This window comes from Pyrenophora tritici-repentis, chromosome 1, assembly GCF_003171515.1.
Source record: "Pyrenophora tritici-repentis strain M4 chromosome 1, whole genome shotgun sequence".
NCBI lineage: Eukaryota > Fungi > Ascomycota > Dothideomycetes > Pleosporales > Pleosporaceae > Pyrenophora > Pyrenophora tritici-repentis.
This window is the reverse complement of record NC_089390.1, coordinates 1192866-1217069: the sequence shown is the minus strand read 5'-3', so window position 1 is coordinate 1217069 and position 24204 is coordinate 1192866. Positions and strand designations below refer to the sequence as shown.

The following is a 24204-nucleotide window of genomic DNA, read 5'->3' as shown; positions in this document are numbered from 1 at the left end:
TATGTGTTTGGGCATTGCTACTACAATTATCCTTAGACTGACTAAGACACAGCCTGACGGCCCTCAAACATTAACAAACATGCAACATCCGGAAATACCGCCTACAATATGCAACGGAGACCGAACCTCTGGTTACATATACCCATATTCTGACGCATAATTATATGCAGTCAAGACCCCCACAAAACCCGGTCACAATGAATGTTCAACCTTGACATTCATCTTCCGACCACCAACCCACCTTCCAGGCAGCGTCTTCATGGCCCGACCTACTTCATCCGTCGCAATAACCACAGAAGCGTAAATTTTCTTGAGATCAACCTTGCATACCGTGAAGCCTTGGAAAGCGATGCGAATACTCGACTCGGATACCTCATATGGTAGGTTGGAAACCGTAAGCTCCGTCATAGGCTTCTGTGCTATGTCTTCTTCAGTATGAAGTACGGGCTTCTTTACGGTACGAGTCTTCTTCCCCAAAAGCCTAGCCCTGAGCATACGGCCCTGGCACCAAACCCCTCCAGCAAAACGCGCGAGAATCTTGTCTACATCGTCCTGGGCGACCAAGATGAAGCAGAAATGCTTACCACCTGGTGGCATGTTGATGTCGCGGATGGGATAGTCCTTGAAGAATCTGAGAACCTCTGTGGAGGAGGTATTAGGCCAAAGACCAGTTACGAAAAGCTCAACGCCCTTGGCCTCACATGCAGGCTTCTTGACGAGCATTTGGTCCATCTCCAAATCCGGAACACACTTGGCATTGATGGTCGCGTTCTTCCAATAGGTACCCGCAGTTTGCAAAACAATATCCACTGCCATGTGTGGCTCTGCAACCCGCACAAGACCAATACCAGGCTCTGGAGAATCGAACTCTAGCATCTGGGTCGGTTCGGGGTAGTTGTCAATGAATGAACTGTATTGCTCCCAGTGGAAGTGCGCATCGTCGAAGGACTGACACAGTTCGTTCAAGTTCCGAATAGTCTGGTTCTGAGGAAGACCTGTGATCTTGACAGTATGTGACTCGACCTGGTTATCGCGCTCATCAAGGAACTTCGATAAGAGGTTCGTGGCTTCGTCTGCAATGTCCGCGTGGGTGCTCATGTTTGTATACATCTTCTGATCGGTCCCTCCAAAAGGGTAACCGTCGCATTCGTCAGCAAACTTCTGGGCGGCTTCAGGAGTCTCAAAGACTACCCAAGCGACTGTACTGCCTCCTTCATATGTGTAGATCTCTTTGATCTCACACTGGTCGAAAGTCGAGAAGATGACCGAAGACTCGGTGTTGATGGGTAGGGTGTTGGTCGCTACAACCGTGGACATGGTTGCAGAGTAGAGGGACTCGGATTGTCTTGTTTCAATGTCGTGAAGATTTGTTGCTGACTTTACTGGTAGCTAGTAGTTGACAGTTGTCCCGATCAAGAGTTGCAACTTTTACTGTACAAGAAAAATTGAACAGGGAAATTTAAGTATGGGGGAGGCAGTGCGCTAGCACCTGGTGCCTAGGCGAAAGCACTGTACCCGCGGGGCTCTATGTTGATTCACTTGGTTTTCCCCCAATCACTAACTTTATGAGCATTGCATTCACCATCTCTGATACCCAAGTAGTCTCATCATTCACGCGCCAAAATCCTCCTTCTTGACAGCGAGGAACGTCAAGCTCCAAAGCTGTCGGATGTTGCTCTCAGTCGCTGTCAAATCACCCAGCTGAGTAACTTTGAACCCGTTATCATAGGTCCAGCTCCACACCTCATGGCTCAATTGGTCGCGGTTGGCGTCAATGGAAGACCATAGCTGGTTATATGCGGAGACTACATTACTGTGGACTGTGGTGTCTTTGCAAAAATCTGTCATGTGTTAGTTATCGATCAGAATGTCTTACAAAACACAGCAGAGGCTGTGAAACATGACTTACCTGGGATATGGTCTGAGTTACAGCGGTCGAGTTGACGCGCCAGTCCCGCACCCATCATAGCAAGCTGCCAGCTCCACACTACAGTGCCATGGTAGTCAGCCTGTGAGAAGTTGCCAGCGAGGCTCGAGTTTCCAGAGTATGCAGGGTTAGCCACAAACAATCCAATATCACTCAAAAGGCCGACCGGGAACGGCTGCAGGATATGATCAGCGGTCTGGCTGAGGTATGCGGTAAGCTGAGTCTCATTTGTGGTGTTCAGCAGGAAGTGTCGGAAGCAGTCGTCAGTGTTCATGACGGGAACGATTGGCGTGTTTAGGGTGCCGTTGAGGGCAACACCATAGTAGGAAACGTCGCCGGCGATCTTGTCGATGTGGGAAGGGACACCCAGGTTGGCGCTAGAGACGTAGTCCTGAACCAGAGACTTGGCTTGAGCTTCTGGCACAGTGACTTTAAAGAAGCGCAGCGTCTCATCTTCCCAAACTTGCGCGTACTGGTCAGCAACTGTGCTCCAGTCTGGGTGGTCTGAAAAGAATCCAACTTTGCTGAGACTAGCAATGGCTCGCAGCCCTGCAGGTACGAGTGCTGTATTCACACCGTATGGGATGCGACCGCCACCAAGACCGTTGGTTGAATCACGCCATTCGCCGACTGGGACGTCAGCGTTGAGACGGATAAGATTTTCCTCTACCTGGCTCTTGACAAACGGTGCAGCATTGCGCATGATTCTCTCGGCAGTAAGTTGAGCCAACTGAGAATACTTAAGGCCGTTGTTTTCAGCGAGGAACGTGGCAGTCTTGTTGAAGAAAGTATCCGAACGCTTCTTGCCCGAGTCCATATCAACAAAGTAGCTCTTCATAACGATGGGGAGAAAGAAGTCGGTGTCGATCATTTTGTAGTCGCATGATGGCGCGCTAGAGTTGACTCCGATCTTCAGGTTCAGCCAATGGGAATAATCCCCCAAGACTTCCTCATGGCAGACGGTTCCGTCGGTACGGTTGATCCTCTCCACCACAGCTCCGATTACAGCCTCAATGGAAGCTTCACTCAGCACTGGCTGCATCAGGAGTAGTGTGAGCATGCTATCGCGGCCGAAGTAGGTCAAGAAGCGCCATGTACCGGCAAGTAGCTTGTCCGAGTATGAAAGGAAAGACAGTGAAGTTGTCTGGTCTGGGTTCTCACGAATCAATTCGGAGGCTGCACTATCCAGTACGTTGACCGGACTGAGCTGCTCGAGCTGCGGGTAGTTGAAGGAAGCTTCAAATCTGTAGGTGCCAGCTCCAAAGATCAACGGAGATTCTGCATCGTGGTCGAGGACTATAGCTTGGGTGCCATCCAGCGGAGTAAACTTGAGCGTCATAGTCGTAACACCGTCAAACCACGTACGATTGATCGAGCCTCGCCCGTCTTGAAGATCCAACCTGAAGCTGTTTTGGAAGTCTTGGCTGATCTTGCCGCCCTCAGTCAAGTCGCGGATACTCCGAATACTGCCCAGGACTGGCACAGTCAGTATGGCAGAGTTATTGAAGGTGATTCTCCCAGAGATGCCAACATAATCCGCTGCGTTCAACGCTTGTAATACTTGCCCATCATCACCCGAACCTTCAAGTTTCATACTGAGAGAACCGGCTCGGCCATTCTCCGGAGCGAAGAACGCCAGAGTACCGCTGTTGCCAGCGGGCCACGCGATAAGGAGACGTGGTTGAATGGCAGTGAGGTTGCTATTCGGCAGAGGGCTAGTAACAATGACATGGACGCTGGTGTGGCAGTCTGAGTAAAAATGATTGTCATATGGGCCATCCTCTAGGTGTAGTGTCGAGGCAGCTTCGGAGCAAGCGGTAGTTGAAAAGGATGGTGCTGAGCTAGGTGATACCGCGTACTGCCTCCCTTCGGGAAAAGCTACTACACCAGCTACCAAAGCAGCTGGAGCAAGGACTGAAATAGGTACCATGGCAATTCTAAGCGACGGGTTAGTTGAGTATCCTGGTAGGGCATAGACGTTCTTATGGGTCGATTGTTACTTACCTGCTTAGCTAGGAAGTCACACGATGTTTCAGAGTGTGGAGAAAAGTCGGGGTGGGAGTAGACAGGTAAAGTGGACAGGTGATATACAGTCCGAACGACGACTAGCAGTAGTCAAAACGCTACTCACGATTGTCCTAACGGCCACCCTGCTCATACAACCTCGGTAAGGCCCTGTGATCGTACTAGAGATACGCTAAGACGGTTTGGAACTTAGTGAACTTGAGGGTACGTACGTCTACGCTCTTAAGTCACTACCTACCCCGCATTGCATCCACGGCTTGTGTTTTCCATGGTAGCCAAAACGGACAAGCTGCAAGTCTCGGTGTGATGCAAGTCGGTCGATTTTCTATTCCCGGATGGCAATGTTGACGTCACCTGGGCACCTCCACATACTCCCGTCCTCCCAGCTTCCACCATTACAGTAGACTACAGCAGGCCTGATATTATCGCCACTCCTCGGCCCATGGTGTATGATAAGAAAATGACGATGAGATGATCAGCTCTCATGCACCTATTTGGCAGAGCACGTGGGAATAACAAGAGTAGACATCGTCCCGTGTCGGCGGTAAGCCCACAGCACTGAACGCCCTCGTAAAGACTCCTCAAGTGCCCGCCCGACCAACCTTCTAAAGCCTTCTAGCTTACGGCATTTATTCGGGAGTCATGCCAATATGAGAACCTGGAACGATAATGTACGTCCTACGCACGTCGCTCAAAGCAGCCAATCAAATGTGGCTTCCGATATGAAACATCCTGATCAAATCTGGGGTAATATCTTGGAAACATATGGACACGAAAACTTCAAAGCGCAATACCGGACCTGTATACCCTGTTCAAAAGCGATGGAATTGATTATAAAGTCTTCGTCGCGCTCCCTAGGCGATTGCCGCACAGGTATTCTCATCCGACAATGCAGCTATTGACCTTTGCGGTACTGGTTTGGCTGATGGATATCACCTCCGCACACGGCCGAGTTTCTCGAATTACGTCATCTTCCGGTGATGTATACGAAGGCTGGGACCCAGAGTCATCGTCGTCACTCATCCCACCGTCCCCACTCGCAGCTTGGTCCGCCGCAAACCTAGGCAACATCTACGTTCCTCCCTCGCAGTTCAATACCACCAATATCACATGCCACTACAATGCTGTGCCAGGCGCGCTTCATATCAACACCACGGCAGGCGACACGTTAAACCTACATTGGAACGAATGGCCAAAATCACACGTCGGGCCGGTCCTCACATATCTCGCCGCGTGTAATGGGAGTTGTACACATGCACAAGAGGAGCTTGAATGGGTCAAAATTGACGAGGTCGCTTGGCTAAATAGCACAGGCTGGAAGATAATGAATCTGGGTGGAACATGGGCGACGGACGTGCTCATAGCAAACAACTTCACCTGGACTGCCATGATACCACCGGTACTCAAACCCGGAAATTACGTCATGCGACACGAGATTATTGCGCTACACACCGCACAGCAATTGGACGGTGCACAGGCATACCCGCAGTGTGTGAATCTCCGTGTATCTCAAAGGAACATCACGACGAAGAGCTTGGTAGACGGGATGCTAGGAAACAAGCTGTATGGCATGAAAGATGAGGGTATATTGGTGGATGTACATAAGAAGATTGCTGGATATAAGATCCCAGGGCCGAAGCTTTGGGAGTACGCTATGCCGATACGGCAGCCCAACCAATGAAATAGCCAATTACTATACCTTGGAAAAGTCCAAATGTAGTCTAGAATTGAAAGAATTGGCTACTTGCCGCATGCAAGTACGCAATCCCCAGCCGGGGCAAGTCTGCCCGAGCAGAGTATCCGAAAGGATACATCGTGTTGTTTTGAGCGCGCAAGCTGTGAAGCGACAGTGAGTTGTATATCGATTGACAAGAGTGACCCTAACGGGTGTTTGGTAGAGAGATGGACTTGCTCCTTGAGCTAGGGGTATGATTCGCATACAACCCACCGAATGACGTGGAAGGAAAAGAAAATACATCTGCCACGCTCAGAAATTCCTTTCTACTGCTCATCTTCTTCTTCTGTATTACTACAGACAAAGAGTTTGCCGCACAGAGGCCTCGGCTTCTGAGATTCCCTTAACGAGCGATTCAGCGCTTCGGTAACCTCCTCCATGCCGCTCCACTGCTTCATATACAGCTTCCAGCATGATTTGGAGATGAGGTGGATGTTGGCGCCGGGTTTAAGAAGGAGAGAGGCAACTCTACCATGCCTAAATCGCAGCGCCGCCTCCAGGGGACGTTTAAAGCACCCACGATATGTAGGCCCGTCTGAATATGCGCCCAGGGAGAGGAGCACTTCAACTGGAACTGTCGACGCGTGTGACACCTCGGAGGCTATGATAAGGGGGTAGCTGTGCGAGGAGATGCCGTTAATTTCCAGACGGCCCTCTTCAAAGAAGATGCGAATGAGGTCTGGGTCTCCAAGTCTACAGCTGCCCTCAAACGCAGTGTAGAAGATGTCAATTCCTGCATGAGTGGGGATTTGTGAAAGAAGGCGGGTGATGGCTGTGTTGCGAGTGGACACAGAGCATTGCAGCCATTCCTGCATGCATGTTTCCGAAGCTGGACCAAATGCTTCGCCGTACTTCTGAATGAGGACCGTGGCCATTTCTTCATGCCCAAGTTCGATGCTTGTGCAGATTGCTTTTCTGAACGAAATGTGTTCGGCAGTTGCTGAGGTGGTGATGCTTAAGCCTTGGCTTGTGACTGCTTGTTCTGCAAGTGCCTTGGCGACTTTGAATTGACCAGCGTATGCAGCAGCAACGATTGGATACCCAAAGGTAGGAGAATGAAGCCATAGAAGTCGATGGTCATGGTTTGCGAGGCCCCGAAGCCAATCAAGGCTACCCGCCGCGGCTGCAGCAGCGACCAGATTAATGGCCTTGGTGGCCTGAATGTCTTGCAGGTGATGCTGGTAGCGCCCCGAGCGGACATCTTGCACGATGCAAGCATATGCATATCTGTCAGTCTTGACGTAAAGCTCGCAAAGCACCTTCCTCAGGGCTGCTTTCGCCTTGTCGTCGTGGACCCATGGTCCCGCTCTCTGCATGACGTCTCGGATAAAGTTAGGCACCAAGTCACGGATGAAGCCGTTGAGTTTGTTGCTGCGGAGATAGAGAAACTTCGCGAGGTTTTTCTTCAGGATGGTGCGGCAGGCTGTTTTCTTGAGGTAGCCGTTGAGCTTCGGCGTGGAGAAGACCTCGTAGTCAATGTAATCTCGGAATGTCTCTGTGATCAAGTCAGGAAGTGCCCGTGTAAAGCAACGTATCGATACTCACTGCATGTTGTTCTGATTTTCCAAGCCTCGACGATACCATTTGTTCTGACTTACGCCTTGACGACACGTTGAAAGATCTCCGGCGGCATGTCAAGAAGCTCCATAGTGGCCAGTGTGATGAATCGCGGGTAAAGGCTGTTGAGCAAATGTTAGAAGAAGGAGTTGAAACACTTGTCGTAAATGTACTTGGCCTTTTATCACAAGCAGTGACCAGGCGAAGTAAAGTCAAAGGAGAATAGTGTAGAATCGTACTTCACTTGGGGTTCCCACGGGGATGGAGCGTGCACTCAGAGGGGAAGTGATAGAACAAACGCTCATGTCGACTTTCTGCAAAAGAAGACACATGGGCAAGTGAGATGGGAGGGTCTGTTAAATGAGAATTTCCAAGTTAAAGTATGGAATGGACAATGAGAGCCCCATGGATGCATTTGCGTTTTCTGGGTACGGCATGACTTTGGCAAGGGAAGTGTTTGGGAAGCAAGAACGAAGATATCTTAAGTTGTCAATGTCTCTGAGCCAACACCTCTCTAGTGCAAATGGCATGTTCGCGATAGAGTCTTGGTGTTGAGCTCAACTGTGGGACTCCGACTGACGCACGTGGCGTTAGCGTGCCGCAGCTGCATCCAACGACGTCAATCATACTTCCGGTCCTGCATCTTGGCCGGGTTAGCTCGACTTTCCTTAATCTTCCTTTATTCCTTCCACGCATCTGCCTCTGTTGTTATGCGCGATCGCTAGGTACCGTTGCACGCTTCAAATATCACGATCGGGGAAAGCAAGACGCCGCCGTCGCAAACCGGGTGCACGCGACCACATTAGGTGCCCATCCATCGACCACCGGGTGCCTACCTCACCGCCGCCTTCTCCACAACATCGGCACCACAATGCCGTCCCTCAAGATATCCATACCGACGACACAGGAGCAAACGCCCGAGACAGGCAAGCCCTACACGTCGTACACGGTCAAGATCGAGCACGCCTTCCCTCGCGCAACAACCACTGTATCGAAGCGCTACTCTGATTTTACCGCTCTCGATGCCTCCCTCCGCTCAGAAGTCCAATCTGCCCCGCCTGCACCCCTCCCTCCAAAGTCGTGGCTCGGTGGCTTCCTCGGCTTAGGAAGCACCGCCAGCTCACCCGAAGCCGTGGAGAAGCGCCGCCAGGGTCTGGAAGCCTACTTGCGCGCGATAGAAAGCTCGGAAGACGGGCGCTGGCGCGTGTCAAAAGCATACAAGACGTTCTTGGGTATCGGGGACAGTAACGGCGCAAACGGAAAGAAGGCGACTAGAGAAGAAGCAGGATCGCAATTCGGCAGGGACAGAGTGCGGGATTCGGCAGATTGGCTAGACAAGCACTCCGAGCTGAAAAGTAACCTGCAAGATGCGCGGCGCTGGCTAACCAGGCGGGAACAAGCCACAGCAGCCACAGCGCAACACGAAGCCGCGGCGAACGCAAAGAAGAGTCTCGTCAGAGCCGGTACCTTGATCTCCGCTCTAGACGAAGGCCTCTCCCGTCTCGGTGGAGCCAAAACCGATGACTGGTCAAGCGAGAAGCTTGGTGAGGGTGAGATTCGCAGGAGACGGGATATGATCAGCGGATTACGCAAAGAACGCGACGGTCTGGAATCTGTTCTCAACAGCATGGCCGTAAAAGCAGCAATCTCTGGGTCCGGCTCCTCTGCAACCCCATCAACCTCTTCCGCCGCCGTCACCGAAAGCCAAAAAGCAGGTCTCTTCAAAGGCGCCGCTTCGGCAAAACCATCTGGCCGCCGTGTTCTGGGTGCGCCAGCTCAGGAAACTGATAGAACGAGGGAACTTGATAACGACGGCGTCTTACAACTACAGCAGCAAATCATCCGCGAGCAAGATGAGGATTTGGTCGACTTGGCAACCGTCGTGAGACGCATGAAGGAGATGGGAGTGCAAATCAATGCCGAGCTGGTAGAGCAGAACGCTCTGATGGGCTTGTTCGAGGAGGATGTAGAGAGGGTGGATGGTAAGATCAAGATTGCTAAGAAGAGGGTTGACAAGATCAGGTGAGCTGAGGTTTGGAGTTTGGAGTTCTGGCATACATGTATCGCGTGGTGTTATGGCGTGGGATGGCATGTAGAAAGCCTAGTTGGAAATATGATTATGATACCCCGTGCGATGCGAGTATTGGCCTGGGCAGAAACCTCATTTCAAAAATCCGTATATGGTAAATGAGTGGCCTCAGTAGGGTAGCCGCTAATCGACACTCGCGTCTCCTGTCAGATATTGTTACCCCTGATGCCTTCCGTACCCGTAGATGATGATGTTGCACCCTGTCAGCCCATCTTCCGCGTTCTCCGCACTCTCAAATATGTATCGTACGCGTCGTCGACATCGGCCCGTTGAGCACGCTCCGTTTGTTAGAAGTAAAAACTGGCCAGTACGAGAAAAGCAGGCAAGTTCTACCGCAACGAGGATAGCTCTTGATAAAATACGGTCAAAACACCAATGACGATCATCAGCTATCGTCGATCTTACACCTCGAACGGCCTGGGTAGACCCACCAGCAAGAGCCAAGGTCTTACGTTGGATTCACGGCCTGTTGTTCCCTGCTGCCTCATCATGTTGGAGTTGTTATTTGTGTTTGCAGTGTCCTGATATCGTGTGTGGTAATCCAACAGCAGTTCAGTAAGTTCTTTGACAACGTACCAAATCACGACACACGACTGACAACCATAGGACATATTCGAATTCCTGGTACCATCTCGCAATGCCTTGCCAGTCCTACCCCGCCTGCCATGTGTCCTTTTCATGGCAGCCGATTACCCCTAGAAGAACATTCTATTGGATGTTTCTGATCGTGAGCACCTTTGCCCTCATTCACTTCTGGCATATGGGCAGTGACGCCCAGTATTTGCGGATGCGACCAACAGATTCACTGCAATCAAATTTGAATCCGAATTCGAATTCGAATTCGAATTCGACGGCCGACGGAGGGCAACCGACACCCGACGACAGGCAGCCGAAAATAGACCACGAGCAATCGAACCACGAGCCATCGACAACAGACTACGGCATACCAAGACTTCTCTGGTACAAGTTGGGCCCCATGGGATTAATTCCCGATACTAAGAAATGGACGGATAGTTGCATCAATAGCAACCCTGGATGGAAAGCAACATTCATGACGGACGAAGCCGCCGATGAGTATGTAAAGAAAGCATACGTTATGCGTCCGGATGTTGTAGAGAACTACCTTGGTCTTTCGATTCCCATCTTAAAAGCCGACATGCTCCGCTACCTGCTCCTCTTCGACCAGGGCGGCGTCTACTCCGACCTCGACGTCTCCTGTGAAGGTGTTCCAATCGATGAGTGGGTCCCAGAGGCATTCAGACCAAACACCAGTCTTGTTGTGGGATGGGAATTCGACATGGGCTTCGAGGACAACATCATGCTCGAGTTTGAAAGCTGGACCATCATGGCCAAGCCACATTCGCCCCACCTACTGCAGGTCATCGACGACATGGTAGACGCAATCGAAGACGTAATGGAGAAGCACAAAGTCCCCGTGGAGAAGATCTCTCTGGATATGATTGGCGACGTTGTCGACTTTTCCGGCCCTAGACGCCTGACGTATGGAATCTTGAAGAGCCTTAAACGGCAGCTGAACAGGGACATTGACGGAAAGGAGATTAGAAAGATCTATCAGCCAAAACTGTTAGGGGATGTGCTTATCATGCCCGGGTATTCGTTTGCTGCCACACAAAACTCTTATCAGCCGGGAGACGAACTCAAGATGCCGCCCAAGTTGGTACAGCATCACTATGCTGGTACATGGAAGAACAAGAACGGTGGAGAGACTTTGCCAGAAAAAACAAATGCATGATATAGAAGAATGCATATAGATGCCAGTGGGATCAATACATTCGGGTATGACTTGTATCCCCTATCTCTGGACCAAACTGACTTGATACTGCGACTAGTCTGTGCCGTTTCCTAGTCGCATCGTGCTTAGGTTTTCTGACCTAACCTTTTGTATGTGGTCAATCGCCTCGATCAGATGCGGTACGAACTTGGTCGGATTCTCGGTCGCGGGAAAATGCCCAAGGTCCGGCATTGACTTGTGCACGGCGCCGGGGATCTTGTCCGCAGTCTTTTGCGACATCTCTGGCGTATTCGACCAGTCATATTCGCCCGTCAGCATGTACACAGGGCAGTTCTGGGTATCAATCGAAGCTACGCGCGAGCGGCCGTCCCATCCACCAAAGTAGAAGTCGAGATCGCCGTGGAATATCTATACATGTTAGGGGGTTGCTACAAGGGACATGGATACTTACGCCATATGCCTGCGCGCTGTATGTATGCCATATGAGCTGCTTGTTCGCCTCAGGTGCTGTGGGAGACATCATCTGTATGGATCAGCTATACCCTCATACTTGGAGCTCAAGTATGCGTACCCCGTAAACCCACTCTGGGTTGTACAAAGACTGGTTGACGAACGGGGAGCGGTCGTGCCATTGCCGTTCCATGTTAAGATACTCAGAGCTGTATTTCTTAGCTTTTATAACTTTATTGTAATCTTATACGTACCCTTGCAAAGGAATTGTGCCAGCTATTCCTATCTCCCTGTGGCGGATGGCGGCTGCCAGGCAGACTTGGCCAGCCATGCTCGCGCCGCAGATGATAGGCCTCCTCAGACCCAAAGTCTTGACAAAAGACGCGATTATGCCTATGTAGCTGTCTTCGGTGTTTGTGTGCGCTCCAGGCATGTAGTTCTTTGGGGGAAAGCTACGTCCATGTCCGGGCAGGTCGAAGGCATACATGATGCACTTCTTGCGCATCTTGGCGTCGTTCATGACACCATGATATTGTCGGCTGTCACTTCCCGCAGTGTGTAGAAAGACGATGGGCTGCTTGCCTTCGCCAGAGTATTCGTAGAAGATCTTGCATCGGCCCCATACTGGAGCGTCAAGGAAGGTGTATTTTCCAGTAAGGTAGTCGTACTGAGGCTCGGGCTGTTCGTCTTCTTTGATCGGCCCACAGTGAGCGTCGTGTGTAAGCTCAAGAACGCGTCTCCAGACATGGGTCCATTGCACGAACGCTGTCTCGTCACCTGTGATTTCGATGCCTTTCTGCTTGATGTTCATGCCAAACATGCCCCAGTAGCTCTGGTATGGCATTACCGGGACTTGTTTAAAGTGTTGCTCCCATTGTTCGGGCAAGGCACAAAGCGTGAACAGTGCATCTTTTGAGGAACCAGTTGTGGCTTTCGCGCTACCATTCGCGACGGTGATGAGGAGGGTGTTGTCGGAGCCACTTGACTTGATGCCAAACGTGACGGCTTTCTTGATAGCGTTGGACGCAGTGAAAGCCTTCAATTGCTCATCGGATTGGAGGAGATTGGAGAGCTTGTCCAAGCTACCTTTCAGGGCCGCGGTAATGTCAGACCAGTCGGACATTGTGGTAATCAGGATGGAAATGTCTTTACGACACGTCAAAAACAGATGAAAGAATGGTCAGATTAGAACTACAAGCGCAAAAACGTGTGAAAAGTAGTTGAAGCATGCCGAAGGCGCGCTCTACATATATAGTGACGCGTGAACCCCGGCATCATTCGAGTTATGGCATCAGGAGGGGTAAGTGCAATTGCGGGGGTGTTGCAGCACACGTGGGTGCAGGTCTCGATGGGGGATCACAATGGTTCCGGTGAACTTATTGTCGGACCAGGCCATATTTGGGCGACTAGTTGGCGATACATGCTTGAGCGGGGAGCGGGGAGTGAAGATGCATGGCCGGAGACAGGTGAGATCTCCTAGTGCACTCGTAGAAGGCTTAGCGCCACCATCACTCTCCGTCTCCGCAAACGACGGCCGCGGACTCCCAACGCCTCCTGTCATAGTTTGGACAGTAATAATTACATCAAGACATGAAGCTATATACCATCCGTCAAGAAGCTCCTCTTACCCGACCCGACCCGATGCGGGACAATGACTAGCACAGCACAACCAAGTACAATAAGGCCATCATAGCGCTCAGTTGGTCTGTTATCGTGTCAAGCTGTCTTTGGTTCTCTACTACTGCTATGGGAAAGAGGATAGTGATGCCAAGGCGAGCTTTCAATCACACCACAACAACACCGTCACACCACAATGATGGAATCTGGTAAGCTGAGCATGGAATCTAGTCATACATAGAATTTGTTATGCGTGTCATCTCCCGATAACATGATACTGTCTATGCCTTTTGTTTTCTTTTTGTTGGTTTCTTTTCACCGCCTGGTTGACATGAAATACTTAGTACCGTAATATACGAAAATGAATATAGGCACCAGACATATCTATCACAAATGAAATAGAGGTATTTAGCCACACTGTCGTTGTCAAGTATTTCATGCTATCCAGGTGTTGGGAATCGAACCTGCGGTAGATAAGGCAGCTGGTTGCTGCATGCACGAGCTTGGATTACACGGCTGACTAAGCCGTGTGGTCCGAGCTCTAGCTGCTGCCTTACTGCCGACCTCCCTCCACCTCCATAGAACAACAAGAACAATCACAATCATTTCAACTTGTTGCAATGAAGGTGATTCCGATATCTTAGCCGTATCAACACCAGGTGTCACCGCACTCTCTCCCATTTACTTGCGTCCGCCCTTCGCCTGTGCCTGGATTCACACACTCAAGTCAGTACGACCAAGTGTAGTCAAATCTTCTGGTTCCAAGACAATGGTCGTCGTATTCGTTTTGTAGTTTGTACTCGAATCCACAGAGTGCTAGTCTGCATAATCGCGATAAGTCGTCTCCTTAATGAGGCACGTTGATGGCTTGGCATGCCTCGAGAAATTCGAAGCTTTCGAACTTGAAGGGTTGCATCTCACGGTAAAGTCTTTCCATGGCAAGAATTAGCTCATGGAGATTGTCTGAGCGATCAAGGTGATTATGGTGTCGTTGAAAGGACCCTTTTATGGATGTTGGGACGAGTCTGCTCAGCATTGAAATGAGTGCGTTGATGACGATCTCAACGTGACAGGCTTGGTCGTTGTTGGTGTGGGACGGAAGTACTGAGGGTGTCTGAATTATCGATAGTGATAGGGACGTGTGATTCCACATAGCAACTAAGGTGGGAATGCGGGGTCATGTAGTGTCATTGTCATGTCTTGTGGTGGTTGCTTGTTTGAGAGGGGAAAGCACAAGCTGATGGTGGTGAGAGGACAAGGAAGACAATTGCAGAGCTCATTTTGGGACGAGTTCGGGCTGGAATAGACCTAGTAGTATTAGTAGGAGTAGTATAGTAGTAGTAGTGGTAGTAAGAGTCCCGCCAAGCACAATGCACGGACACGGCATGTTCCGCTCAGCAACTGTGCGAGCTTTTGCGGTAGACAGCACCAACACCACCGAACTTCCCGCGATCGCAACACCATCACTGCTCATCTCCCCGGGCTCTGTACACGTCGTCCAGTACGCCAATTCCTCTTTTACAAGCTTCATCTCACCAATTGGACCCCCGCAGCAGCGAGCTGACGTGCACAACTCCAGATAGCCCATCATGAACGCCCGTTTCCTCCGCCCCTTCGCGAGGGCCGCTGCTTTCCGCGCGCCCATGGCTGCCCGCCCCTCAGTCCTGGCACGCCCCGCCCTCATCGCAAACCAAAACAAGAAGCCTGAAGTCGGCGCACAGCAGATGGTGAGAGAGGCAATTAGGGGCAGCAATAGACGGACACTAACACAAGTGATAGACGGCCCTTAAGTCGGCGATGCCCCAACTCATCCCCTTCTTCTTCGTCAACGAGACCACCGTCGCATTTATCCTCCTCCCAGGCCTCATCTACATCTTCTCCAAATACATTCTGCCTCAGCGCCTGCGCCTGTTCGCTGCCCGCCTCTTCATCAGCAAGTTGTAAGCGAGGTCCGAAGTAGAGAAGAACAGGAGCGAACATGTCAAGTAGTGGGAATTTACTCATAGACAATTGAATGGCATTGAACAAGGAATATCTCTCCTAGTGAGGTGTTGACAGGGGCATTTTTTGTTTGTTCTTGTTTACGGGCCTTTCGTTGTCACCCATGGACAAGGTTGTGACCAACGTGCTGACTAGATCGGCTACCGAAATTACACATGCCACCAATCTATACGACCGTCCCACAAGCAATCAAGGCTCGGCTGCACTTTGACACGCGTTGTTGGACATGGTAAGTTCCGGGTTCCAGCAACACCTTTGCTCACGCACAAGCGAATGCACAGCCTCAACCAACCGCGGACAACTTCGGACGTCCCATGTCCTCATGAAGCGAATCACGGTACTTGAGTGCATTGCATGCTGCCAACACTTGGCGAACCCGACAAAGGACCGTATGCTTGATGACTGCGTATTTCCAATACCCTAAAATACTATTGCCGTATTCGTGTAGATCCTGAGATCAGGATACGTGACCCAGCCAATCACCTATCAGCAGGTCCGTCGCGTCAACCGTGATACTCGTCGGGAGAAGTTGGGGGTCCTTGGACTCTGCTGTATTTACTGAGGTACGTCGCCAGATCAACTGAGCTGGACTATCCCAGCCTGCATTCCGCCATGAAACACGCAATCGTCACCGCAGTAATTGGCCTCGCCTCTCTTGCGCTATGTGCTCCAACAGCTCTTGTCGACCGCCAGAGCTCGCTCGAGAAAATCACAGACGAATATCTCTACAACATACCCCTCGAGCAGTTCATCAAATACCGCAACGCGCGTACGGGCCCTGCCGAGTTAGTCTGGGAGAGCGATCAGTGCACCCTTAGCCTCGATAAGCCATTGGGCTTTGACTGTACGCTTTCTTTCCTTCAAGCTTCTACATATCTGACCATACACAGTCACGGAGAGCTGCCAGCGCCACGACTTCGGCTACTGGAACTACATAAAGCAAAATCGCATCACGGACGCCAACAGAGCGAGGGTCGATAGCAATTTCAAACAAGACATGTACAACGTGTGCGCTAAGAAAAGCTGGTTCAAGAGGAAGGCGTGTAAACTCACGGCAAAGCTCTACTATAAGGCTACTAGCAGGTTTGGGGGAGTGTGGGATGAGGGCCCGGGAGGAGATTGAAGCCAAGTGTGAGCGGTAGCGGTAGTCGTCCAGCAAAGTACATGGCAGGACAAGAGATAATAGCAGTGTGACTCCCGCATAGATGACACTAATACGAAACTTTACATTAATAGCATCGTGGGCCTTGATCGCGCCTCTTCGAAGACATACTCGCTATTGACTTACTGTGCGCTCAAATTATGGTATCGATTCCGATACCGTGGTACAGTTGACTCAACGAGCCCTAGCACTACCGCAACCAAACGACTTCTGAGGAGCAACACGGTAAGGCCGAAATGTAACATATTGATTTGAAAGTCTCCTTGGCGAGTCCATGGCTTTAAAGCATTTGCACGGGTAGGCTAGCCGGAGGTGCTTCGAAACAAAGCAGGTTAGGTCGTCCATGTCATAACGTCATCTTATCAGGGTCCACGACAACCTTAAACTGCGCATCTGGTCTGGATAACGCAAACTACACTATGGAGATGGTATTCCTCGTACACAGTCTAAAACAAAAGTCATGCGATGCGATACTAATCAGCCCTGTGATGCATCCGCATGGCCTCTCTCTTGGCGCCCGACAATATGGCCGTAGCGGGTGAGCACATGTACGAGCTGACCGAGTCCTCTCCGTCTCGGACTTCACCCACGATGCCGACGGAAGTGCTGGAAGAATCGCATGCGGTCGATCCGCGACTGCATCGGAGAACGCTCCTGAAGCTCGACTGCCTGCTGCTTCCATTTCTCGCGCTCCTATTCTTGTTCAATGCGCTGGACAAGTCCAATGTAGGCTCGGATCAGGTGCCAGGACACCAACACAGACTGACGTGTGCAGATCGGAAATGCAGAGTCGGCGCATTTTATGGAAGACATTGGACTCGACAAGAGCGCCCTGAACACTGCTGTTGCCCTCTTCTTCGCCTTTTTCGTCGCCTTGCAGCCCGTCGGTGCGGCCCTAGGCAGAAGATATGGCATGGTTGCTTGGGTACCGAGCTGCATGTTACTGTGGGGGATATGCACAGCATTGCACGCTTGGGTGACGCACAAGTGGCAGCTATACACGCTGCGCATCCTCATCGGGTGTCTGGAGGGTATGTGAAGTCTTGATCAAGAAACCAGGAGCTGACGCATATCTAGCTGGCTTCTACCCCGTGACCGTCACCTACCTCTCTCTCTTTTACACGCGCTTCGAATTCGGCAGACGCATGTCGGTCTTCTACGGTCAGGCAGCCATCGGTGGTGCGCTGGGAGGCCTAGTAAGCTACCTCGTCTTCTCCAATTTCAAGGATCACAAGAACAACGACACCAAATGGATGCCGTGGCAGGTGCTGTTCATCCTGGAAGGAGTTTTGACCAGCTTGGTGGCTTTGGTGGGATACTTCTGGCTCCCACATAGCGCGGAGACGGCATGGTTCCTCACACCGGAAGAACGCCGGTATGCTGCTGCGCGTGTTGTACAGGACAGGGACATGCAGAATACTCCCGGGGAAGCCGCCAAGGAGGACCTACATGCAGAGGATACCCATGATGAGGAGTCTCGCGGCCTTTTGGAGCCCTCGAAGCGTACAGCTGCGGCAGGGGTACCGGCTAAGCAGCTTGTCAACGACCGCGGACTGAGCCCGCACGATATATTGTCTGCCATCTTCAACGTCAAGATCTGGCACATCCTCGCCTGCAACATCCTCTCTGCCGTGCCGGTCTATGCATTCGCCGTCTTTCTTCCACTTGTGTTGGCACCTCTCACGGAGAACAGGGACCCTGCGCTCGTCAATCTCCTCACAGCGCCGCCGCATCTCTGTGGAGCTATCACGCTCTTCTTCTGCGCTACCTACAGCGACAAGCATCATATACGTCTGAAGCCGGTGATGCTGGGCCTACTAATCATGGTTGTAGGACTGATGATTGTCGTTTTGCTACCAGAAACGTGGGCCATACCTCGCTACGTTGCCCTCAACGTCCTTTTATCCGGAACATATGTCGCTTCGCCGCTCACTGTAGCATGGATCTCTGGCAACACGCCGTCACCTGGAAAACGGGCATTGCTGCTTGGCATCAACGGCTGGGGCAATCTAGCCGGCGTCATCTCAGCGCTTCTCTTTCGACCCGAATATGCAGAGAGTGGCTACATTGTGCCGTTTTGGTGGACGCTGCTTTGTGTGGCGGTGGCAGCCTTGGGCTATGTGTTCTTCTACAGGCAACTGCAGGTGGAGAATGAGCAACGAAGGAGCCTTTTGCGCAAGTGGAGTGAAAGTGACGTTGAGTTGGAGAGGCTAGAGGGCAGAGGGCCATTGCCGCAGCAACGGCAGTGGATCAACAAAGTCATCGATATGGCACGGTCGACTGGAAGGCTTGACTGGCTTGCCGACTGGCTTGACGAGGCCAGCCGATCCGGCAGAGAGGGTGACGAAAGGATCACCTTCATCTACGGGTTATAAGTTTATCCATGGTTCATGAAATAGCTGCTTGTACTCATATATGAATTCTAGACTTTCTTCTCATCTTCATCTTACATACTCGACTGATTCTCTACCACCCCAGTCTACTCGCCATGGACATGCTTCCCAATTTCGCAACTTCCCTCTTGTTTACCGCGGCGATGACAGTGCACAGAGCCCCGGCAGCCACCAGGACTGCTCTCGCCGCATTCAGCGTAGCCCATTTGTCCATCAACTCATGCACTGTCTCTCCGTCGGCAGTGTTTGCCTTGATAGCCTTGCCCTTTGCATGTGCCGCAGCAAACTCGTCCTTCTTTGCGATGAGCTTGTTGTTTGTGGGCCCGAGAACGAGGAGGGTAAAGGGTACGATGCTGGGGAGTAGGATGGTGGCGGCGACGTTGAGACGGAAGGGCGTAGACTTGGGGTCTTCTAGAGGTTTGTGAGTATTTAATAAGCGCATGAGTGTCATATAGTAACATACGCTTATACGCCAAATATCCGGTCGCAATGGCAGAGATGATGGCAAGAGGTCGACCGATTGCACCGCCGCGGGTGAAGATGGTATGCCATTGCTTTACGGCGAGGGCAGCGGGCGCCTGCATAGCAGCAGGGATAGCGACAAGCGAGAGAACTGCATTACCTCCTAGAGAACATGTCAACTACACAGTCATCCACAACAGCACCAGATGTATACGGGATTTGAACATACCCAGCAGAAACAGGCTCGTTGTAATTCCCACCGTCTGCGCTATCACGGTCCCCGTGGGCATCCTTTGTGTAATATACTTGTCCATTGCAAAGAGTATGGATGTAGTAGGTCTATGGCGAGGACATGGAAAAGCACAATGTCGTGTTGTGGGGTATCTTGGTGGGAAAGCTGGCACGTGGGTCTGGACGCGTTAACATGCGCCACTGGCCTCCCCCGCGGACGGCATCTCCCTCCCTCCGCACTCCTCGTCGTGCCATAGGCTCAATGCATCTGAACTGCACCAAAGACGCGCTTCTCGCTCCGTGGGTCTCCGCGCCATAATCATGAGCCGGGCACAGACATGGTCCTCAATTGAGGCTATACTTTCTAGTCGCCCTGGTTGTCGCAGTCGAGACAGTTGGCTTCCCAAGCATGAAACTGTAGCAGCATCAACAATCCGTTCCGACATGGTGTTCCACCGAGTCGATTGTCTTAGCGAGCTGCAAGCTTTCGGTGCTTATTGTAGGATCACCCGGCTTCATGATACTAATACGAGCCGTATCTGCGCCAGGAAGAACAGTTAAATAGCCATCAACACACACTTTCTGGGTTAGACGAGACAAATCCACACAGAAGTATAGAATTCGGTCTTCGGAGCCATGTTTTGTAAGCCATCTCACGAAGCTGATCTCACAGGCTCTCTCTAACAACCCAAAGCATCCACCGCAACTCTGCGCCACATAACGCGTCTCCCGCCCCCCACAACGTTTGACGAAGCCATCCTCCGGCTCCACAACCACGAGCTCCTCATCAAATTCGATCCAGAATATACATCGCACGAGGAACTTCCTACTGACCCTACTAATCCGGACGCCAAACGTTACAAAGTCACCGACAACCTAAAAGCCCTGCCGGCCGGCCTCTGGAACTCCAAAGTCACCTTCGAAGCGGAGTTGACGGATACCGAGGATGGTGTTAATTGGGTTGTCAAGGCGCCTTTGGGGCTTGTGCAGAGGACCAGCTGGAGATGTGTCAAGGTAGACAGTATGGAAGATGCATCAGAGGTAGAAGGAGAGGGGGAGTGGTGTCTGGTCGAGGACGTGGAGATTACAGCGAACAAATTATTGGTAGCACATGTCAAAGGCAAGTGTGAAGAAAGTTGGAAGGGTACGCATGGCAAGTTCTTAGACAGCTTGAAGGCGTAGGATGTGCTCAGTGAGACAATGTGTAGATGCTATGGATACACTATGCACTCCACTCTCACATGCCAGAATATGGTCCAAATTTCATCAGAGTTGCGGTATCATGGCAAGATAGTCGTGTCTTACTAGTACTATTCGAATATCAGTATCAGTGCCCGACATCATCTTGCTGACAACAACGAAAGCATGCTGCCCAACTTTCCCCGCCATCTGGAGAGGTGGATGGAGGCGGCTCGGCGGTCCTTGAGGCGCGGCCCCATGGATATTTGCCTCGCACTTGGGGCGAATTGTTTGTTCCTGTGGCGGAGCCTCGCACCATGCAACGGCAGGCTGGATTGGACGGAGCTGATGCTGCACGGCTCGTGTTGGCCGTATAGACGCGAAGGATATGCCGCTGTCGAGACCCTGCATTAACCCTTCTGCAAGGTGGATAACCGGCCGGAGCTGAAGACTTGTCGCCCTCTTCACCATGTAGCAAAAAGAATGCAACGACCGTCTTTACATGGCGCGCTATGCCTCTGGGAGACGCTCAGTATGCAAGCTGCTCACGCGGTCGTGTCTCACCAGTCAAGCGACCAATGTTTCCCAGCAGAGGTGCACTGATGACCGCCGAGATGCCGCACGTGGCGTCCGCGTAATCGGGCCTTCCCCATTGGGCTGATAGCGACGATAAGACATCACGACGTGCACATCAAAGTAGCCGCACGTCGCTGTTGCTGATGTTGTCGTTGTCGCTGTCGTTGGCATATCTGCGTCACCTCGATGAACCTTGTTGTCCCTTGCAGCCAAAGTCTCCTAGGCATGGTCACCGCACTTGTTCGCTGACGCCGAAGATTCTAACTGATCCGAAAGGCTATTCATGGGCCTTTGCCGCATAACACGGGCCATCATCCCCGCCTTCTAGATCCCCTTCCAGCATCCGCCTTCCGCGCAGCCAGCAGCGATCAAAACCGCGCACCCAACCACTGGGTCGCCCCAGTTCGCTCGCATTCACTCTTTTTGTCCTCGGGGACTGCTTCATCCTTCTGTCACTTTTCCCTTTGCTTGTGACTGTTTTGCTCGTCCATCCATTTGCTTGGACCCTTGTTTCCCCGCGTCAAACGGTTAATCCCCGAGCGTCCGATCCTTCAACTCCACTATGGAGCCACTCTCCATCGATTCCGTCGTTGTTGACCACAGCGAGATGCAGCCCACGCCGGGAACTCCTCCATCTGAAGCAATCATGATTGAGCAGCCCAAGATGAAGGGCAGGCAGCGTCTGTTGATGGGGCTTCAACGGATGAGCTCATCGCAGAGCCTCGCGGGACTGGGCAGACCTCGTGCACACAGCCTGAGGAGCGGTGGAAAGGCTTCCATGTCCTGCGTCTCGCTGGCATCGCCTGGGTCGCCATATGGTCACTCATTCGGTAGTTCATACTCGTCCGAGTTGTCCAATGGCTTCTCCACGGCCCCTACGTCTGTCGCCAATAGCCCCCCAGGCACTCCGTTTTGGGACGAAAGGACTCGCTTACGGATGAAGACACCCGAATACTCATCCTCTGTTCCTCTTCCGTCCGCGCGGCGGCCTTTTACTAGAGACGGCATCGAGGCTGAGAGCGACTACTTCTCCCGACCCGTCCAAAAGGGCCAGAAGCGCGCCAACTTCAACTTCTGGGAGGACATGCCGACCGAGATACGTATGCAAATCCTACGATATCTCGAGCCAAAGCAGGTTGTTCGCTGCTCGCGCGTTTCCAAGTCGTGGCACGCCATGTGCTTCGATGGCCAGCTATGGAGCGATCTTGATACCAACAAGTTCTACCGCGACATCTCGGCGGACGCTCTGGTCAAAATCATCATATCGGCAGGCCCGTTCGTCAAAGACTTGAACCTTAGAGGCTGCGTACAATTGAGAGAGCACTGGGGCAAGAATGGTTTCATTGAGTCTTGCCAGAATCTGGAAAACTTTTCGCTCCAGGGCTGTCGAATCGATCGGACGTCCATCCACTGCTTCCTGCTACAGAATACCCGGCTGGTTCACGTCAATCTGTCTGGCCTTGCAGGCGCAACCAATGCAGCGATGAAGATTCTCGGTGCACATTGTCCAAGGGTTGAGGTTTTGAACATTTCATGGTGCAACAACATCGATAACCGCGGACTTTCCAAGGTTGTTGAAGGCTGCCCGAAGCTTCGCGACATTAGAGCTGGCGAAGTACGAGGCTGGGACGACGTCGAGCTCATGACTGCACTCTTCAAGCGGAACACCTTGGAAAGACTTGATTTGAAGAACTGTGACAGCCTAAATGACGAAGCACTGGCGGCTCTCATTGAAGGTGTTGATGAAGAGATTGATATCCTCACTGACCGCCCGATCGTCCCACCTAGGAAGCTCAAGCACCTGAACCTCACACGTTGCCGCAGCATAACCGACGCCGGACTCAAGACTCTGGTAGACAACGTTCCGTTCCTAGAAGGCCTCCAAGTTTCAAAGTGCGGGGGCCTCACCGACAATTCTCTGATAAGCCTACTTCCCACTCTACCCGTTCTCACCCACCTGGATGTCGAGGAGATTGAGAGTTTGTCGAATGAGGTCTTGAAGATACTGGCTGAATCGCCTTGCGTACCTCACCTGAAACACCTCTGCATATCCTATTGTGAGCATCTCGGCGACGCAGGTATGCTACCTGTCCTCAAGGCATGCTCACGCCTTGCCTCTCTGGAGATGGACAACACGCGCGTCTCCGATCTCGTTCTCGCCGAGGCTGCATCTGGACTACGCAATCGCAACCGAGCTGCTCGCGGATTGACCCTTTCTGAGCGCCCTGAAATCGGTCTCCGCATCGAAGCCTATGATTGCGCCAATGTTACCTGGACCGGCGTCCGCGAGGTCCTCTCCCGAAACGCAGAGATTACCCGTCCATCATCCAAATCAGCATCCAAGACCCCTACGTATCCACGCGAAATCATCAAGCTCAAGTGCTTCCACAACTGGCAGCCGACTGTTGAAGAACATACCAAGCGGGTTCTGAAAGGAGATTTTGCTGCTGCTGCTCGTTTGGAACGTAAGTGGGCTGATTGGATGATGCTCAACGAAGAGGCGGGCGTTGGTGGAGCGGGTGCGAGGAGAAGGAGAAGAAGAGCACGAGAGGCACAGCTTATGCATGCTGATGAAGAAGAGGGTGGTGTGGCGCCGGGTACCGGTCGTCGACGACGTGCTCGGAGTGGCCCTGGCGGTTGCACTGTCATGTGAGATGTAGTGATTTTCCATGGTTTTTCAGCGTTGTTTGTTGTTTTTGAGTGGTCCCAGGCTTGTGGACTACTTTGCTGTATATGACATTGGTCGTGTCCGAGACATTCCATCCGCGTCGCGCATTGAGTTGGAGAAGGGATTGGTATAGACGGGTTCGAGGTGGCTACTTTTGCCAAACTTTTTAACATTTTGCAACTACACAATTCATTGGATATGCATCATCAATACAGTCACAACTCAATGATTGAAATCTAAAGTGGACAAAGGTGGAACACGCGAGATGGTTTGTTGGACCACGTGAGCGCGGCTCGCTTCAAATTGATCACGTGTCCCAACTCTTCTTTACGGCTCTCTCCACTCACAACTCAACACCAGAGTACCAATTCCATTAAAA

At 51.8% G+C, this 24204-nt stretch overlaps 14 protein-coding genes across 14 annotated transcripts; 8 read left to right on the top strand and 6 right to left on the bottom strand.

Moving 5' to 3' along the window:
* Positions 1-192: 192 nt before the first annotated feature.
* Positions 193-1317, bottom strand: PtrM4_004770 (RRM-1 multi-domain protein; the record flags this gene model as incomplete). The annotated part of the gene is made up of 1 exon (XM_001930492.1): positions 193-1317. One exon carries the CDS (start codon positions 1315-1317, stop codon positions 193-195), a length of 1125 nt encoding a protein of 374 aa, XP_001930527.1.
* A 294-nt stretch (positions 1318-1611) lies between these two features.
* PtrM4_004760 (uncharacterized protein) lies at positions 1612-3857 on the bottom strand (the record flags this gene model as incomplete). Its single annotated transcript, XM_001930491.1, has 2 exons — positions 1612-1841; positions 1910-3857. The coding sequence occupies 2 exons, from the start codon at positions 3855-3857 to the stop codon at positions 1612-1614; spliced, it is 2178 nt and encodes a 725-aa protein (XP_001930526.1).
* A 984-nt stretch (positions 3858-4841) lies between these two features.
* PtrM4_004750 (Glyco-hydro-61 domain containing protein) lies at positions 4842-5633 on the top strand (the record flags this gene model as incomplete). The annotated part of the gene is made up of 1 exon (XM_001930490.1): positions 4842-5633. One exon carries the CDS (start codon positions 4842-4844, stop codon positions 5631-5633), a length of 792 nt encoding a protein of 263 aa, XP_001930525.1.
* A 320-nt stretch (positions 5634-5953) lies between these two features.
* Positions 5954-7003, bottom strand: PtrM4_004740 (Ank-2 domain containing protein; the record flags this gene model as incomplete). The annotated part of the gene is made up of 1 exon (XM_066102737.1): positions 5954-7003. The coding sequence occupies one exon, from the start codon at positions 7001-7003 to the stop codon at positions 5954-5956; it is 1050 nt and encodes a 349-aa protein (XP_065964939.1).
* Positions 7004-8115: 1112 nt separating this feature from the next.
* PtrM4_004730 (Phox proteiny (PX) domain protein) lies at positions 8116-9270 on the top strand (the record flags this gene model as incomplete). Its single annotated transcript, XM_001930488.2, has 1 exon — positions 8116-9270. One exon carries the CDS (start codon positions 8116-8118, stop codon positions 9268-9270), a length of 1155 nt encoding a protein of 384 aa, XP_001930523.2.
* Positions 9271-10309: 1039 nt separating this feature from the next.
* PtrM4_004720 (Gly-transf-sug domain containing protein) lies at positions 10310-11086 on the top strand (the record flags this gene model as incomplete). The annotated part of the gene is made up of 1 exon (XM_066102736.1): positions 10310-11086. One exon carries the CDS (start codon positions 10310-10312, stop codon positions 11084-11086), a length of 777 nt encoding a protein of 258 aa, XP_065964938.1.
* Positions 11087-11179: 93 nt separating this feature from the next.
* On the bottom strand, positions 11180-12659 carry PtrM4_004710 (MhpC, hydrolase or acyltransferase (alpha-beta hydrolase superfamily); the record flags this gene model as incomplete). Its single annotated transcript, XM_001930487.1, has 4 exons — positions 11180-11494; positions 11538-11609; positions 11658-11745; positions 11791-12659. The coding sequence occupies 4 exons, from the start codon at positions 12657-12659 to the stop codon at positions 11180-11182; spliced, it is 1344 nt and encodes a 447-aa protein (XP_001930522.1).
* Positions 12660-14742: 2083 nt separating this feature from the next.
* On the top strand, positions 14743-15097 carry PtrM4_004700 (Fun-ATP-synt-8 multi-domain protein; the record flags this gene model as incomplete). Its single annotated transcript, XM_001930486.2, has 2 exons — positions 14743-14880; positions 14933-15097. The coding sequence occupies 2 exons, from the start codon at positions 14743-14745 to the stop codon at positions 15095-15097; spliced, it is 303 nt and encodes a 100-aa protein (XP_001930521.2).
* A 669-nt stretch (positions 15098-15766) lies between these two features.
* Positions 15767-16277, top strand: PtrM4_004690 (secretory phospholipase A2; the record flags this gene model as incomplete). The annotated part of the gene is made up of 2 exons (XM_001930485.2): positions 15767-15998; positions 16045-16277. 2 exons carry the CDS (start codon positions 15767-15769, stop codon positions 16275-16277), a joined length of 465 nt encoding a protein of 154 aa, XP_001930520.1.
* Positions 16278-16438: 161 nt separating this feature from the next.
* On the bottom strand, positions 16439-16561 carry PtrM4_004680 (uncharacterized protein; the record flags this gene model as incomplete). Its single annotated transcript, XM_066102735.1, has 1 exon — positions 16439-16561. One exon carries the CDS (start codon positions 16559-16561, stop codon positions 16439-16441), a length of 123 nt encoding a protein of 40 aa, XP_065964937.1.
* A 280-nt stretch (positions 16562-16841) lies between these two features.
* On the top strand, positions 16842-18691 carry PtrM4_004670 (MFS-1 multi-domain protein; the record flags this gene model as incomplete). The annotated part of the gene is made up of 3 exons (XM_001930484.2): positions 16842-17042; positions 17092-17347; positions 17394-18691. The coding sequence occupies 3 exons, from the start codon at positions 16842-16844 to the stop codon at positions 18689-18691; spliced, it is 1755 nt and encodes a 584-aa protein (XP_001930519.1).
* A 91-nt stretch (positions 18692-18782) lies between these two features.
* PtrM4_004660 (DUF1772 domain containing protein) lies at positions 18783-19485 on the bottom strand (the record flags this gene model as incomplete). The annotated part of the gene is made up of 3 exons (XM_001930483.2): positions 18783-19120; positions 19173-19334; positions 19401-19485. 3 exons carry the CDS (start codon positions 19483-19485, stop codon positions 18783-18785), a joined length of 585 nt encoding a protein of 194 aa, XP_001930518.1.
* Positions 19486-20038: 553 nt separating this feature from the next.
* Positions 20039-20584, top strand: PtrM4_004650 (uncharacterized protein; the record flags this gene model as incomplete). Its single annotated transcript, XM_001930482.2, has 2 exons — positions 20039-20045; positions 20097-20584. 2 exons carry the CDS (start codon positions 20039-20041, stop codon positions 20582-20584), a joined length of 495 nt encoding a protein of 164 aa, XP_001930517.1.
* Positions 20585-21719: 1135 nt separating this feature from the next.
* PtrM4_004640 (F-box-LRR repeat containing protein 2) lies at positions 21720-23810 on the top strand (the record flags this gene model as incomplete). The annotated part of the gene is made up of 1 exon (XM_001930481.2): positions 21720-23810. One exon carries the CDS (start codon positions 21720-21722, stop codon positions 23808-23810), a length of 2091 nt encoding a protein of 696 aa, XP_001930516.2.
* Between the last annotated feature and the right edge of the window lie 394 nt (positions 23811-24204).